General features: G+C 47.8%; 1 protein-coding gene across 2 annotated transcripts; it reads right to left on the bottom strand.

Annotated features, from left to right (window-relative positions):
• Nucleotides 1-2,552: 2,552 nt before the first annotated feature.
• Nucleotides 2,553-17,409, bottom strand: SV2A (synaptic vesicle glycoprotein 2A). 2 transcript variants are annotated; one of them, XM_006902229.1, is made up of 13 exons: nucleotides 17,329-17,409; nucleotides 12,220-13,193; nucleotides 10,874-11,054; nucleotides 9,931-10,082; nucleotides 9,705-9,838; nucleotides 9,022-9,111; nucleotides 8,684-8,794; nucleotides 8,416-8,504; nucleotides 6,810-6,974; nucleotides 6,470-6,603; nucleotides 5,396-5,602; nucleotides 4,489-4,648; nucleotides 2,553-4,082 (listed from the first exon to the last, which is right to left on the bottom strand). In XM_006902229.1, exons 2-13 carry the CDS (start codon nucleotides 12,839-12,841, stop codon nucleotides 3,899-3,901), a joined length of 2,229 nt encoding a protein of 742 aa, XP_006902291.1. In that variant the 5' UTR covers nucleotides 12,842-13,193; nucleotides 17,329-17,409; the 3' UTR covers nucleotides 2,553-3,898. The 2 variants fall into 2 exon arrangements, with proteins under 2 accessions (XP_006902291.1, XP_006902292.1); XM_006902230.1 differs by lacking the exon at nucleotides 17,329-17,409 and adding an exon at nucleotides 8,600-8,626 and having other exon boundaries at nucleotides 3,899-4,082; nucleotides 8,711-8,794; nucleotides 12,220-12,841.
• Nucleotides 17,410-17,443: the final 34 nt, after the last annotated feature.

The following is a 17,443-nucleotide window of genomic DNA, read 5'->3' as shown; positions in this document are numbered from 1 at the left end:
TCCTTCAAAGCAGCCTGAACTTCTTCTTTCATCACCATAGGCTCTTGCTCATATGTCGTTTCATGAAATTCTTCTGTCTTCCAATTTCTTTCAGGACAGGATACAATATCTTAAAACAGTTTTTCATGAGTGCTCGCAGGCCCCTCAGCCTTGCAGCTTTAGGCCAGTGTTACAAAGCTCTTAGTCCTATCAGTTATGGTGTCTTCACCTAGTTTCCCCACAAACTTTAGCAAAGGCCTCTACCTCTAGTTCTTTTGGGTAGCAGTCTCAAGGTGAATGCTGTCTCACATCATTGGGTATCTGGTTCTCTGCTGCAGCTTCTGCTCCATTAAGCCCTGTTCTGAGGCACACAGGAATCTTAGGCCCTGAAGGATGTGTGCACTGCATCTTCTGCTGCTTTGCTGGTAGTGATATTTCCAAAGTTCTGCTGCTGAACTAGTTTAATGGTGAGTCGAGCTTATCCACCTATAGATAGACTATCACATTCTATAATCTCGCCCATCCTTTTGGCAAAGTCAAAGTCAGTGGATAGAATAGCCATTTACAACAATAAACCCTTGACACCCCAAAATGGCAGAGAGAAATGCTTAACATATTTTGACCATTTGTGTTTTAAAGAGTAGACTGCATCTGGTTGGACAGAAAGGGGTCATTAAAGGTTTTTGAGAACAATGAATAAATGGAAATCCAAGTTCTTTATAAACTTACAATAAAATCTCAATTTTAAAAAAAGGTTTTGAGGAAGAGGATGCCTCAGAACATTTTGAAGCAGATTGTCCAACAGTGATGTGTGGGTGATTGACCTGGGGGAAACTGGAGATCAAGAGTAAAAGGGTAGAGCCATGGTTTCATAGTCAGCTGTGGGAATGGAAAGGAGGAGTTAAGAGATCCCCTCAAGAAATCCGAAGATACCTTGATTAAAGCCGAAAGAGATGAGAGTAAGGAGTTAAGGGTTACCCCTCAGGCACTGGTTTACAGATCTCTTCACTTAATTCCCCCCAAAAAACTTAATTTTTTTAAATGAAAAGAAAAAATATTACCAAAGTACCTTGTTTTAAAATATAGATTGTAGGTCCATTCTCCTCCAAAATAATTATTTTTAAAATTTTTATTTTATACTGGTTTCCTTACAAAGTATATATCTATATTTTTTACATCAGATCTTTGCTATTTCCTTTACCTACTCCTCCCTCTACCCATCAAATTGTGCGACCCTATGATTACCCCCTTGCCCATCCTCACCCCTCTGTTCCTATCCTCCCCCTCTTGGATCCTCATACTTGTTTTATCTTTCTGTTTTTATAATAATGGTCTTGTACAGTATTTGTCCTTATGAGATTGAGTTAGTTCACTTAACATAATGCTCCTTAGTTCCTCCTAAGTTAGTCATTTTTAACATCATTGCTCCTGTGTACTGCGTAGTATCCCATAGTATGAATGTATCATAATTTCTCAATCCATTTGATTACAGTTGGACATTTGGGCTGTTTCCATGTTCTTACCATGGTGAATAACATTGCGATGAATATTGATGTACAATCTGTGTCTCAGTTCTAATTTTCTTGGGGTATATCCAAGCAGTGGAATAGCTGGGTCATAAAGAATTTCTAGGGTTCAGCTTTTTGAGGAAGCACCAAACTGCCTTCCAGAATGGTTGCACCATTTTACAATCCCACCAACAGTGTAAAGAGTTTCTATCTCTCTACATCATGTCCTCTTCAACATTTATTACTTGCTGCCCTACTATACTTTGCCATTGCTACTTTGGGCAAGATGGAAAATATGGAATGCTTCACAGATTTGCATGTCATTCTTGTGCAGGGGCCATGCCAGTCTTCTCTCCATCTTTCCAATTTTAGTATATGAGCTGCCGAAGTAAGCACCAAAAGAGTTTTTAAAAATTCTGATTCCATAAGTCAAATATGGAGTCAGGAATCCATGTTTTTAACAGACACCTCAGAAGATTGAGAAAAATAATTTTCTTTTTAAAATTATCCCCCTAGTTCTCAAATCTGTGAGATTTAGATGACCTTCCAGTGTACAAATGGAAAGGTTGGGTAGAGAGGCCAAATTAGGAATTAAACCTGACGCATCGTGTTATTGTGGCCTCCAGTTCGTGTTTCCATATCTCTGTCTTTCCCTCCCAGGACTGTCAGGCAGAATGGAGTTGAGCTGAGGAAAGATGCAAAGAAGCAGACATGGCAATTTTGGGTTTTAAGGATTGTTTCCTTTTAATTTTGCATCATTTTTCATTTCATTTTTCACATCAACAGAGTTGGGTTTTAGGGTTCCCCAGGAGAGCAAGGGAAAAGGATGGGTTGCTCCCAGGGGTGCACAGGAGAGGGCTGCGTCCAGCGGATGAAAGGAAGGGGTGGGGGGAGGGCACACACTCGTACACCGGGCACTGGAGGAAAAGGCAGTCCTTTGAGCACACTCACCAGAGAATGAAACAGTCACCACCTGGTTCAGTTACAAAATGAGGAGAGGAACCACAGGGCAAGGGCGCCAGACGCAGCATGAGGAAGATGAATTTGGATTTTCTTTTTTTGTTGTTGTTATTTTTCACTTTTTTTTCCTTTTAACATTTTTGTTAACATTTTTACAAACAGCTAGAAACTACAACACATCACAGCTACAGTGAGGAGGGCACCAGAGAAAGCGGTCACACAGAGTGGAGTGAAACAGGGCAGCTTAACCTACAGGGTCGGTTGTGTGGAAGGGTGAGATGGGGAAACTGAGGCTTCTGGTCCCTGCATTAGGGGTCCCTCTCTTACTGCCCAGCCTCTCCTCACTCTGGGAGGAGTTACCAGGAGGGCCCCTGCCCCAGCTCCTTGTGCTTTTGGATCTGCTGGTTTGACCTTATGCCTGGTTTCTTCTCCCCGAACCCCATGCTGGTGAGGGGACAGGGTAGGGGGTGAGAGGGCAGCTGTGCTGTTCCAGTCTGTGCAATGGTGGGTAGAGCCTCTCACTCCAGAGGCGACCTGTGCTTCTTGAGAGAGCGAAAGAGCTGGGCCTTGCCCTCAGGTCTCCCTAGACTGTGGGACTGATATCCAGACTGGCTGAGTACTTGTCCTCCCAGGCTGGACACAGAAACACGATCAAGGGAGGTCCTATGAGAGGCAGGGTTGTGTGTGTGCCTGTTGGAATGACCCTTGGCAGATATCTTAGGACAGCATAGTGACATCCCCTCCCCACGGCACATACACACGCATATATAAGTGTACACACACACTCACACACACACAGTCCTGCTGAGCTGCCTCAGAACTTAATATATAAATAAAGAAGAGTTGGAAAACGAACTTCATAAAATTTAGGCTTCATACTTGTAGCCTAAATCAAAGGGGGCGGGGGGAAGTGGAAGCAAGGGGGCTGAGGTTTATTGCTGCTCCCCCAGCATCCAGTGGGAGGTGTAAGAGGGCACCCAAGGCCCTTCCACTTCTAAGAAGTTCTTTTGGTCCATAGTCTGCACCCAAGCCCCAGCCCCCAGCATAACCATATGCCCCGTGGTTCTCCAGGGTCTACTGAGTGGTCCAGGGGAAATAAAGGGGAAGGCAGGAAGCCTTTTCTGGAACCCCTGAAGCAGGGAAGAACAAGGGTCCCTCACTAACACTGGGGGAGAAGGGTGGGGCTAAGCCTTCTCTTGTGCAAAGTCAAGGGTGGGGAGTATAGCTTCCTCCCAAAAGTAGGATGAAGGAGTGTTCCTGTAGTCCCTGCCCATGGGGCTCACACACATGCACACGCATACACATACAGCTAAGACACCAAACACAGCGGACAAGGAGAGGGTCATGAGGGCTCTGGGGGTGGGGATGGCAGGGCAGGGAGGGGAAGGAGGAGTGGTTGGTCTCACAGTGTGCCTACTACCCCCGGAAGCTCCAGAGACACCCCCTTCCCCTCACTGCAGCACCTGCCCCCGGGTCTCAGGCAGCTTCAGGGCCAGGGAACTGCCGAGGGCAAGAGCAGCTGAGGCAAAGAGGATAGGGGCCGCCTTGGTGATGCCCACAAATGATGTGAAGATACTGATCCCCAGCACAGCAGCCAGCTTGCACAGGGCATTCAGGAAGCCGAAGGCTGTGGTCCTGCTCCAGAGTCCGCCAGCACAGCGCACAGAAGCCCAGTCCGTGACAGGAATCAGAGCCAAAGGGACATGAGAGGCAAGGGAAGGTTTATGGAGAGAAGAGTGGAGGGTGGGGAGGTGAAGGTGAGATAGCAGCAGCAGACAGGAGGGAAGATGGAGAGGTGAGGGAGGGACACCAGGGAATAGAAAGAAATTGAGGGCAGGGAGGAAGAAGACCAAAGAACGAGGTGAATAGTAGATACGAAGGGTAGAGACAAAAGCTACCAGCTTTTAGAAAGAAAACCCAATGGCAAAGTGTATCCTCTGGCCCCCTACGGAGGCTTTTCCCACTCAGACCAGCTTCCTGACTCCCCACCTTCCCTGCCTACTAGGCCCCTCCTGCTGCCTGCCCACCACACTCCAGCTACCTCTTGTCCGAGGGGTAGAGTTCGACAGTCAACACATCCAGTGCGTTCCAGGAGGCAATGCTGACCCCCCCAAAAAGGCAGAGAAGAGCAATCATGGCTGACTCGCTGTTTCCAAAGGACAGAAAGAAGCAGGAGACGCAGGACATCACACTGGAACCAGCTAGAGGAGGAGAGGACCGAGCAACATGAGCCTGGCCAGAACAAAGCCATTCGCCACCCACCTTGTCCTATCAGCTAGCTTTGAGGGCAGACCAGAATGAGGCTCGCTTTCCCTCCAAGGTGAAAAAAGAGCTTTTCACACATCCTCAGCCCCCTTATAATGATCTCACTACTGATGGCTGTCAAGTCAGAATCAACTCATAGCTGAACCTCCACTGGGTTTCCAAGGCTGTAAATCACACAGGAGGAGAATGCCCACCTTACTCCCTTGGAGTCACCGATGGATTTGAACTGCCAGGGAGGGTTAGCAGCACAACTCCCTATGGACTACACCACCAGGGACCCCTTATTAATAACAGCCACAACCACTATTTATTCAGTGGGCTAAACATGCATTGATTTAATCATCAACTGTACAAGGCAGGTACTATTATCATCCCCATTTTGTACATAAGACAACTGAAGCTCATACAGTTGAAATAATTTTTCCAAAGTCAGCAAGTGGTAGAACTGACAAATCAAAACCCAGGGCACCAATGTTCTTGACCACTTGCTATTCTGCATACACCCCAAGCCAGGCCACACTCCTTCTCCAGTCATTACCAAAGTAGAGGACAAGATAGAGAACCTTCTCTGGCCAAATTCTTCCACAGTCCAAAGTGAGATGCCTGCTAACAGCCTTCCCCCAACTCCTGGAATCTTCCCCAAATCACTTTTGTCCCACAACCGCCTTGCCTCTCCCCCATACCAAGCATTCGAAGTCTGCCGATCTTGTCCATGAGCAGGGCAGAGACGATGTTCCCAGGAAGCACAGCCAGTGTCCCCAAGAAGCTGACGAAGTACACCATGTAGGCCCCTTCACCTGTCCCTGTTACATCTAATGGGCAGCCCTCCTTGCTATGCAGGAATGTGCTGTTGATCAGGCGGCTGTTCACAAACTTGTACTTAAACAGGTCTGGGTGACAAGACAGGCAGGCAGTCACAGCAAAGGAAGAGGGAGGGAGGCAGCTACTGCTTATGGCGTGGGGCTCTGCTTTTGTGGGATGTAGTGGTGGGATCTCTCAAAATCATTCAGGGCACTCATTGCAAAGCATCAAATACTATCACTATGGAAACTAGGAATCTTCAGCCCTTGTCAAAAGTGACCAAACTCTAGCAAATGAAGCAGTGTGGCTGGTTGTTTCCAAGTATTTACATTAATCTACTTTACTTCTTATTCATTCCTTTTGTCTACCTTAGCAGTCTACAAGCAGTAGTAGGGGCTGTGGACTTAGGAAACATTTGTGAGAAAAAATATTAAAATTTATATGAGAAGTCCTATTATTTTTCCCTGCAAGGTGGGAGAAGCTCACCTAGTGCTCCAGTTAGAGGTGGGAAACCTCAGTCTAACAAAATCAGCACTTCAAATGCATGCAGTTTGAAATTCACTGTTAAAGAAATGGATTCATGCAATTATTCCCAACCTTCCCCCACCAAATATCCCTTGTACTATTTTTCCATTTTTTTCCCTGGGACACTGTTTTGAAGATTTCTGCCCTCCTCAAAGCATATTAATAGCACCACACCAAGTTGTTCAAAATGCAGCCAAAGGCAAAGAAACTTGATGTTTTGGGCCACATATTCTATCACAGGAAAATGTTCTTTTTCTGTGAGATTTTAAAAATTCTTGGTGATACATAGCAGGCCCTCATGTCACCTTCCCAGGGGTCCAGAGATGTCAGGGTGAGAACCCTGAGCTGGTAAATGAGAAAGGTCCTTCTCCCCCTCCTCACAGTCCACTCCCAGCCCTTCCATCTGAGGCCCACCAGCCACCCCATCTTACCAGTGTTATAGAACACAGTGTTGATGAATGTGCAATTCCGGAAAAACGTGTTAGTGGATGTGACATCCTCAAAATAACACTCCTCAAACAAGGAATCCTCAAAGGACACTGACTTCAGACGAAGCCCAATGAACCTGTAAGGCCAAGGTAATGAGAGCTCCTTCCCCCTCATCTTCATGCCCTCATCCTCCAAGACTCAGTCCCTTAGTGAAGTAATGTGAAGGGACACAAGGAGAAAAAACAAGTATTTTCCTCAAAATCCTTGTCTCGAACCCCCAGACTCATAAGAGTTAAGATGTAAAAGACAGGGAATGAGTAGAGTTTAAAGGTGCCAACATACTTGTCATTGAAATACTGCCCCCCTCGGTGGATCTGATTCTCCAGTGTGAAGTTAAAGGTCACGTGCTCTACTCGCTCCCCGGGGAACACTTTGGTGCGAGATGCGTAGTCTACTGCCTGCAGATGGCGGATCATGTCAGGAAACCAGACAGTCAGGCCATAGTAGCTGAAGAACCAAGGGCAGTGAAAACAGACAAGGTTTCGGAATTACAGCCAAGCAGCTCAACACAGAGAGAAGGGAGGAAGGGAGTGAGGAGAGCTGGAGAACTCAACCGGTTCATGTTGCTCTCGCCTCTCACCTTTCCTCACTTGACCAATAGCTGTGGTTCTGTTGAACCTTAAATTCTTCTTACTCACTCACCAAACTCTTGCTTACTTCTCAGATATTCACTTTTCCCTCTGCCTAAAACACTGCATTTTCACTCTACCTTTGGCCTGTCTAACTCCTGTTTATCCTTCAGGATATCCATTCCCAAGTGTGGAATGGGAACCCCTCTTATATATTCCCATTTTGTTGTTATTTGTTATGTGCCATCGAGTCTGAACTGACTCAGAGCTGACCCTCCAGTGAGTTTTCACAGGTAGTAAATCACATGGGAGAAGCCTGCCCATTGGTCTCCCTTGGAACAATGGGTGGATTTGAACTGTGTGCCTTAGGGTTGACAGCTTAATTTCTTATCCGCTAGGCCACCAGAGCTCCCTACATGTATTTCTATAGTAATTTGCAAACTCCATAAGAACTGGGACCTCGTCTATTTCATCCCAGCACAATGTGTGGTCAGCCTATAATACAAGTTTATTGAATAAATTAATTAGATGGAGGATGGAAGATCAGAGATAATATGAATAGTACCTACTCTTGTTCTTTCCCTTCATTCTCCTTTCCACTCCCCTTCCTGAACAACTTAGTGTTGCTGTGATGCTACACACTGTTCCATAGTCTTGTCAAATACCATAATAGTTGCCCATTATGTACAGTGTTTGGATGAGTTTCCTGACTGATTTATGCTGAGAAGCCAGAGTGGCATCCACTTCCTAAACTAGATGCCTCTGGAAACTCTACAAACTCTCTAAACTCTATAAATACACAGAAATTATGTTAGTCATAGAACAGAGTTCTATACAGAAATGATGTTAGTTACAGGAACAGAGTTCAGGTCTTTTGTGAAAAACTTACTCTCAGTCATAATCAACTTGACGACACTTAACCACTGCTAAGTGAAACTAGTGCTGTTATATCTGGAGGAACGCTCTTTGTACATCACTCTTTGTCAATGTATTATATGAGGTAACCTGGGTTTGCTGTGATGCTGAACCTTGTACCATTGGGGTATCAAATACCAGAATGGTTTCCCAATGTGGACAGTGTTTGGTGAAGCTCCCAGTTGTAAAACAGGCTTGGAAGCAGGAGTGACATCCAATTCCTAAACCACATGTCTCTGGAAACTCTATGAACTTGGAATTGATAATAGTTATTGAAAGACATTATGTCTTTTGTTTGTAGAGTCACTATGAGTTGTGCTTGACTTGATGGCAATCAATAACAACAACCCAAACTACATACCATCACAACCACAACATACCACCAAGCACACCTACCCCCTCACCTGAATGACATGGTGAACCACACGCCCATCATCATCAGAGTGATGCGTCGGTATTCTGGCCCAAAACAGGAAAGGAAATTCCCCCAAACCTAGGCAGGACAGAATAATGTTAGACTGACCACTTTGTAACACCCATGGAACCCCTTTTTGCTGCCTTTCCACCTCCTTTCAGTGCACCTGTCACTCCCCTATACTCAGACCCCACCCTATTCTTTGACTTTCCCACTTGCCTCTCTTTTCCATTCTCATTATTTTCTCTCCATCCTACCTGACCCCCCAGACTCAAGGCCCGGACTCCCCAGCGCTGGTACCAGGTCCCCGTGTCTGACTGGATCTCAATCAGCTCATCTTCTTGATGAATTGTCTTAATGTGGGTTACCTAGACCAAGAGAATGAGCCAGCAGTCACATGGTTTGTAGTCCCCAACCTCTTCCAGGTACCTCAGTTCTCATGTGACAGTGAAATGGGAGGCAGGGATGAGTATATTACCCAGAGAAGTCTCAATGAAGTGGAATGTGGTCTGTGATGTCTAGGAAGGTGGGAGATGTCTAAAGATGGGACAGGTGGGGTCCCGGGTTTTGGGCTTTGGGGAGGGTGGTGGCTTACTGAGAACACTCGCTCAGGATGGCCTTTGGCGCGCATGTTGGTGTCGTGTACTTGCTTCAGCACCATCCAGGCCTCATCGTGCTTCCCGTTCTAGAGCCACAAACATAATCCCCATATTCAAGTCAGGCCCTCCCGGACTCTGGGTTCCCCCTTCCAACAACACCTTTGGAATCAGACACAAAAAGACCTCCACCGCCTGAGCCCATGAGCAACCTCTGGCTTAGAGGCACATGCACATGACATTCTGAAAGAGCCTCAAGCTGAGGGCAAGATATAATCAAACTTGAACAAAAAGAAGGATGAGTCCAGGGGGGGAAAACACAAGCACAAATCCTAAGGATCCTCTGTGATAATGGAGAGAGAAAATGGGATATAAGGGAGATGACACCCTAACCTTGCTGGAGCATATACAGCTGAAGGGGGAAGGGGCAGAGAATGGGAATTTATCTTGTGCTATAAAGTCAGGGCCTGCACAACTCTTAAGCCTCCATGGTCGCCTGATTCCTCTACCCACAGAATTTCTCTGGAAACAAAACCCAAGACAAAGGATGCAAAAGAAAGTCCCCTGGAGTAAGGACTTTGTGAAAAAGCAGGGCATTCACATAAAATCGATCCAAACGCTCAGTGGGTATCTGAACACAGGAGTCCCTGCCATCCCCCTCTCTCAGCCCAGCCCCATTCACCTCCAGGAAGAAGCGGGGGCTCTCAGGCTGCGTGGTCAGAGCCCCAATGGCAAACACAGATGGAAAGGCGCAGACGAGAACAAAGACCCTCCAGCTGTGGAACTGATAAGCAGAACCCATCTGAAAACTCCACCCTGGCAGGAGACAGAGTAACAAACGTCAGCAGAGAGCCCGTCATAGGAGAGGAGGGAGAGAGTCTCAAGTGGAGTCCCCAGGGGCTGCTCACCGTAGTGGGGGATGATGGCCCAGGCCATAGCAGCTGCGTAAACGCCACCAATCATCCAGAACATGCAGAGCCAGCTCAAGTGCTCTCCACGCTTCTCCTGCGCCAGGAACTCGGAGAAATAGGAGAAGACAATGGGGATGGATCCTCCGATCCTGGAGTCATTGTGAGAATTCAGGGTCAGATAGTGGCCTTCTCCCCGGTCCTCAAGCCCAATACTCTGGATCCCCAAGCTCCTTCCATCTCCCAGACATATTTTAAGAGACTCGTTCTCGCAGAGTGTCCTACAAGCTCCTCTCTTTCCTCACCACAATCATCAAGCACGCATCCTTGAGACCATGGGAAGCAGGCAGGCAAGTTTCAGCAGAAAGGAAGGAATAAGCATTAAGACTACAGATGACTCCAGACTTGAAACAGAAGGAAGATGATTAAGATGATTACAGAACAGAGAAAAATATCCCAAGAAAACAGAAAGGCAAAAGAAGTCTGGGGGTAAATAATTGAGGAGCCAGCCCAGAAAGAGCTTATGGACAAGTCAGAATAGGAACGTATGCAGGTGGATGAAGAAATGTAGGAATGAGGTGGGTCAAAACTTCAGCTTTCACAGCAGTACTGGAAAGGTCTGCTGTCAAATGCAGGAAATATGTAGACTGGGAAAGGAATGACTTCAGGATCCTCTGTAGCCCGGGAGTGAGGCTGAAACCCACTAGGGCTTTTTTTTTTTGGAGGCAGACTTGGAAATGGGACTAGAGGTTCAGGTGGAGCACTCAGGAAGGGACCTTCAGGTCAGGCAGCAAACAGGTTCTGGACAAAGGGAAGCTGATATAAGCGGGTAAAGGGAAAGGTGGGATTCATTAATTCATTCAACTCACACATATTTAAGGTACATTTGGTACACCTAGAGAGATCCCAGTGACCAAGAGAGGTTTAGGAGATGGTCACTCACCCAACACCAGAAAGGAGGCGGCAGAAGAGAAAAGTGCCGTAACCCTGGACGAACGATGAGAAAAAGGCGAAGACGCTGTTGACTGAGAGGGAGATGAGTAGACACTGTCTCCGCCCCAGCCGGTCGGCCAGACCTCCCCAGAGGAAGGCTCCCACCATCATGCCCAGGTAGACGATGAGGCCTGGAAGGAGGAACACAGAAGAGGTATGAGCTGAACATCTCAATTCTCTCATTTTGCTGAACCTTAAATGAGCTGAAACCGCAGAATGTGTCAAGGATCTGAAGGATTTCTAGAAGCTAAACGTCCAGAGAGGTTAGATGGTGTGTGCAAAGGGAAGGCCATTTCTGCAGACCAGAAGTTCAAGGACAGGAGAATCCCAGAATCCAAAATTCATCTTCTTTACTCCTCTCCCTGTCTCACTATTTCTATCTTGTCTCTTTTACACTCACACATACAGAACAGAGAGTGAAAGGGAGGGAGCTCGCCTAGTCCAAGGAGTGACTGCCTAGATTCCCAGTGTTTCCAGCAACTTCTCTGTCCTCCCCTCCTGCCTTCTCGATGCCCTCAAAGCATCAGACAGTCACTCTGTTTATGTGGGGAAATATTTCAATCCCCCCTCTCCTCTCTGAATCTTTAAGTAAGTTCCCTCCAAATCCATCCTTTACCCTTTTTGGTCCCAACACTTTCACTTCCCAAACTCTTCATTTCTTAATGCCTTTGGAGTATCAGAGTTGGAGTCGATCATCTTAACTTTAAACTCTGAATTTTATCCATGCCTAGATCAATCTCAAAGAAGAAGGGACCTATCCAAGATTCCATAGCAATTTAGGGGTTGAGCAAAGCCTAGATCTTTTCTCAGCAAGTCTAAGGTTTTCTCCTTTTAGGAATGGCCATCAGAGACCGTATCCTGGAACTTGTACATTCCCAATACTGGAGTGAAAGCAAATGTATCCAGTGTTGTTCGCTAAAAATCACAAACTAACCATCTCAGGTCATTAGAATTCTAACTTCTTGTTCCCCAGTGAGGGAATGGGAGAATATGATGGAAGACTATGAAGGAACAAAATGATGTCCCATCCCCTCATGGCTACCTTTTGGAGAATCACTTAAGCAGGTCACTGCCCAACCATCATCATTCCAAGCCCTAGTCCACCTACCCTCCCCAGGACCCTTATCAGACAACCTCACTACGAGCCAGCACCAAAAATGCACGAGGGAACCCTAAGCCCTCTGGGGATTCCTTGGGAACAGATCCTAAGGAATTCAGTGAGGCGGATTCTCAGGAGAAAAGAAGTGTCTAGAGTTTGGGGAGGGACAGAGCTGGAGTGTCCCTGGAGTGTCTCACCCAGCATGCCTTTGTTGGAGTCAGACAGGCACATGTCCTTCTCAGCACTGGGCAGCACGAAGCCCACCACGAAGACTTCAACACCGTCAGCCATTAGCGCTAGACCAAGCACGAAGTAGAGTGTCCACTGGAAACGGCCATGGCCACACTCCCGCAGGATGGCCTCGTACTGCTGGGCTAGTTCTTCGCGCTCCTTCCGCAGCTGTGCCTCCCCCCGGCCTCCCGGGGGACCTTCCCCATCACCCATGCCCACTCTTACTCCAGCAAGGGGTGCCCCATCTGCCATCCGCTCGCCTTTGCCCCCAGACTCTGCCCGGGGGATGCCCTGATATTCCCCCTCATAGATCTCGTCCTCCTCATCATGGCCCTCAGTGGCATCGCTGGACGCACCACCTTCCTCCTCATCCTGGGTCCCTTCGCCTCGGTAATAGCCATCAGCGGGGGCAGGGTAATCATCATCATCATCTTCCTCTTCAAAGCGGGAGTAGGATCTACGGGAATATTCATCCTGGACTCTGTCCAGGCCCTTCACCACCTTCTTGGCTGCATGCTTCTTGACTTCCTTGGCAATGTCTTTGGCTCCACGGATGAAAGCTGCTCGATCTCTGAAGCCTTCTTCCATGATGGGGTCTTGGGGGCACTTGCCTAAATCTCCCCCGCCCCTTGCTCCTTATTCAGCTTTCTGTTCAAGAACTTGTGGAGTCAAGAGGGCCTTTGCTCACAGCTCTGGTTAGGATGTGTTCTTCCCTATCTTTGGACACAGAATAAAAGGAAATAAGAGCTGGTTAGTCCGCATATAAGAGAAGGGCAGGAGAAGAGATTGGTCCTATGTGCAGTGCAGCTGAGTGGGTGGGGAAGGGAGAAGGGTAGTGGGGGGAAGGGAAGGGATGGGGAGCCAGTTTGGAAAGGCTAAGCTGAGGAGCCAGGATAACTCAGAAAGACCTGTCACTTCTTCACCAGGAGCCACTAGAGATCTAGAAAACAGAAAGAGAGAAAAAGTCAGCATGGAGATGAGCCCCATGGGATCCACCCAGAGTCCTGCTCTGCTGACTCACAGCCCTTCTCCAGACCCCTCTCCCCATACTAAGGTCAGACCCTCTTACTTTATTACCAACCTGTAAAAAGCAAGACAGTAAATGTGAGGAACCGGAATGCAATCCCTTACTCTAGTCTGGCTCCTTGTTAGGAGTGAAGCTTAGGGAGATTCAATGTACAGAAGGCAGATCAAGTCTTCCAACCTGTTGCCTTCAGCTCAGTGATGGCCTCTGAAGATGGGACTTCAGATTTCACTGCCATCAATTCGGTTTAGAAATATAGGGATCCTCTTTGGGGTTTCTGAATCTAAATCTTTTTGGGGGAAAACTGCCCTCCTTATCCCTCAAAACAGCTGGTAGACTTGAACTGTCTAACTTTAATAACCCAACATGTTACAGGCTATGCCACCAGGGCTTTTTTTCAGGTTAATTTGTTATTGTGTGTTGTTGAGTCAGGACCAATTCATGCTGACCCTCCAGTGTGTTTTCAGAGACAGTAAATCACACAGGAGGGGACTGCCCATCTTCCTCTTAGAGAGCTGCTTCTGGATTCAAACCACCTGCCTCCGAGCTGGCAGCTCAATCCCCTATGAAATCTCTCCCTCTCATTGCCAGCCAATCAGAACTGGCTCATAACTGACCTTCCAGCGGGTTTTCACAGACTGTAAATCAACCGGAGGAGATCTGCCCATCTATCTCCCACAGATGGTGGATTTAACCTGCAGGCCTTTGGACTGGCAGCACAGCTCCTCACCACGAGCCATTAGAACTCCATTTCATGTTGATGTTGTTGTTGTTATGTGCCATCGAGTGACTCATACTGACCCTGTGTACAACAGCTCTGAACCCTGCTCTATCTTGAGCCAATCTCATTGTCTCTGACATAGCTACCTCCTTTACCCCAGTCACAGAGTCAATCCATCTCATTCAGGGTCTTCCTCTCTTGCACTGTCCCTCCACTCTTATAAGCATGGTGTCCCTCTCTAAGGACTGGTCCCTCCTTGCATGGTTACAGGCCCCACAAAAAAGAGTTTTCTCTCAGCACAGTTCAGCTTCCACAAACATACAGGTTTGGGCCTGGCTTCCTGCTTTGCACTTATCTGATTGATCAAGGATCATTTCATACTATCCGTGTCTCAGTTTCCTCTTATTTGAAAAGGAGAAAGTGAGAAGTAAATAAAAACGTGCATATAAATTTCTAATCACAGTACCGTAAAAAGTGATCAATAAATATTAGTAATCAGTACGCTTTATGAGATAGCAGTACAGTAAGATATCCAGTGCTCCTCCATCTTTGGACGCTCTTGAGGGTGAACATCAGGGACAATGCCAGGTTCAGTGCAAAACATGTGACAGACAGATGACCACTCTAACTGATCATACACACGTTATTTAACCTCAGAGTCTTGATACTTGAATTGAGAAGAATAAACCCTATTTCTCACAGTAATTTTTCTGTAAATACTAGTTTATTCCTTCCTATTAGATTTAAAGATGTGAAGGAAGCAGAAGACAGCAAAGTGGTCACACTTGAATGCTGTTGCCCAGGATGACTTCAAAACAAAGAGTCTCAAGACTCCTGTGTTCAAAGTCATTCTAACAGCTGGGCACATATTCCCTCCCTCCAAACAAACCAAAAACGGTTGTAAAGAGGGAGGCCTGAGAAGAGGGAAGTTCAAAAACTAAGAAAAGGTGAGAAGTAACTGTTGCCACCTTGCTCAGGTCATGGGACCTCTGGGGGGTCCACCCCATGGGGGTGGGAATGGAAATGACTGCTCAAGTTCTTCCGTTTCCAACATGCGGGTCTAAGGTAGGGTCTAAGGTCTGTGGGCACACCTCTTTCCTCCAGGGACCCTCTTCTTAATCCTTCCTAATCCTTTCTGCTTCTCCTCCAGGAGTCAAAGAAAAAAGAGTCCACAAATACCGCATTGCGTAGGAGGCTGGTATAGAATGAAGGGGGCCTTGGGCTTCCCCTCAAAAGAGACATTTTTCAGAGAGGCACAAGGGAGAATTCCCCTTCCTTCACGGAGGCAGAGGAAGCAGGACTAGATCCTGATCAGAGATCACTCCCCTAAAAATATCCTGCTTCCCTCTGTTCCCACCCAACCAGGGCCTTCATTAAATGTCTCTCTCTCTCTCTCTCTCTCACACACACACACACACACACACACACACACACATGCTCTCACACACACACACACTCACTTACACTCTGGCTCTGGTAGTAAAGAATAGGTAGGATGTATTTCGGAGAAGCATTGGCAAGCAAAGCCTTGCCCCCTCAGGACAGATGTGGGCAAAGGACCACAATAACCAGAAGCAATGACCCTTATGTCACCTTCTTTTCCTTCATGGTTCAGGGCCCAGATCAACCCCCATGAAACAGAGCAAACTGTGGAATCCTTTCATTTCCTGACAATTTGCTTTCTTCTCCTTTCTACTTCCATTCTTCTCCAACCAAAACGCTAAAAGGAGGCAGATGAACCTAACAGAAGCTGTACCCTCTGTTTTTTAACATTATTTACTCTTGAGAGGTACAGGTAGGGTAGAAAAGGCCCTCAGAGCCACAGCAAGATGCAACGGCTCAAAAGACAGCTACCCGAGGGCCAGCAAGCCCAGGAGGTCAGGAGGGAGAGAAAGAAGACAATTTTCTTGAGCTGGTGAGGAAGTAGTGCTATTTTTAGCCCCAAAAGCAGCACAGGGTGGCTAAGCCTAGGGGAGAGAGACAAGATTTGGAGAGGCGGAGGTTAAAGGAGACAAGATTCAGGGTTACGTGGCCCTTTAAGGCTGCCTGGCTTCACCTGACCGGAAAAATGTGCCCAAGAGAGATTCTGCTGAGCGTGGAAAGGGGTGAGGGAATCTTGAGCAAATGCTTCCATTCCAGACCCTGCACCCAGTATTGGATAAGATGGGGGCCCAGAAGTTCCCCACCCCACTAAAGCTCTGACTTTGGGATCCACCCTGATTCCTAGTCTACCCTAGCCCAGGTGACAAGGTCATTAAGAAGCAGTCCCTTAACAAAACCTCCTGGGGTAGGGAGGGAGTGGTGGTGAAATTGTGAAGGAGAGCACCCCTCCACATAACAGCAGAGAGATGGAGCTGCAGCCCCCACCCCAGAGCTGCTAAGGCTGCACCACGTCCCCACAGCCTCCTCCAGGGTTAAGCAAATGGGAGCATCAACAGTTCTAATGGAGGAAAAAAAATAAATGTGTCAGCTGAGAATGCATAAGAAGGAGCATGGGAAGGCAGGGCCGCAGGGAGAGCCCTCCCCATGCAGAGGCACAGGGGTGCCCCTACCAAAATGTGTGGTGACCCCCCATCTCCTCTCTGCTTTTGTATTTGAGAGGAGGCTCTAGAATTTACTGAAATAGCTTCTCAGTGCATCCCTCCAACCTTGGCTCTGCTCCTGGACAAGTGCCCGACATCGCTTGACATACTCTCCCCCCAACCCACCCGTTGAGCAACAGTCTCAAGCCCCCTCCCTGCCCCCCCATCAGCGCCTCCAACCCTGGAGGTTTTATCATCTCTGCCCATCCCAGCGTTACCATTCTCCATTCCTCTTGCCTCTCTTCACCTACCTCTCCAGTGCTCCCCCCTCTACCCCCCCAAATCTAAAAGACCATCCACTGAGGCAGCATCCCTGGCCTTAGCCAAGGTCATTTATCATTCATTCAGACGAGGTAGGAAAGAACTGCCAAGGTGAGGAGGGGGTAGGAGCTGGAGTTGGAGAGAACCCCATCCTACCTAACACCCCCCACCCCAGGAGGGCAGTGGGCACTTGGGTGAGGTAGAGAAAAACATCCCTTCTACCCCTTCCTTCACACATACAAATCTGGGGTTTCTATGATATAGATTTATATAAATAGATATATCTATCTATACACACACACACAACTGAAATGAAATAAATCTCCATCTCCAAACCTTTACCAGCCCCCAACCCCCCCTCACCCCTCGAGCAGGGACGGTCACCCTCCCCATAAGCAAAGCATCGGAGGATAAAATGGCTGCAAGGCAAGGAAGGATGCGCTGCCAGGGGCGGGGTGGAGGTAAGAAGCTGGGAGAGGGGTCTCACCTGGACTGGGTCCCCCGGGGAAGGGAATCCCGGGGAGGCGGGGGTCCGGGCGCGGGGCTGAGGCAGCGGCGACGGCTGCTCGGGCTCTGGGAAGCGGCACTGCAGACCAGCCCCC

The sequence above is a fragment of the Elephantulus edwardii genome, unplaced genomic scaffold (genome assembly GCF_000299155.1).
Source record: "Elephantulus edwardii isolate Elephantulus edwardi_28Jun2011 unplaced genomic scaffold, EleEdw1.0 scaffold00384, whole genome shotgun sequence".
NCBI classification, from domain to species: domain Eukaryota; kingdom Metazoa; phylum Chordata; class Mammalia; order Macroscelidea; family Macroscelididae; genus Elephantulus; species Elephantulus edwardii.
The sequence above is the reverse complement of the archived record's forward strand: the minus strand, read 5'-3'. Positions and strand labels throughout refer to the sequence as shown.

Bases quoted from the DNA above. Each gene is read 5' to 3' on its own strand.
- SV2A (XM_006902229.1), bottom strand. From the start codon at position 12,841: ATGGAAGAAGGCTTCAGAGATCGAGCAGCTTTCATCCGTGGAGCCAAA. The intron at 10,083-10,873 runs GTGAGTGACCAT...CAATGACTCCAG, and splicing joins CGCCTCCTTTCTGGTGTTGG to GATCGGAGGATCCATCCCCA. The intron at 8,795-9,021 runs GTAAGCCACCAC...CTCTTGGTCTAG, and splicing joins ATCCTGAGCGAGTGTTCTCA to GTAACCCACATTAAGACAAT.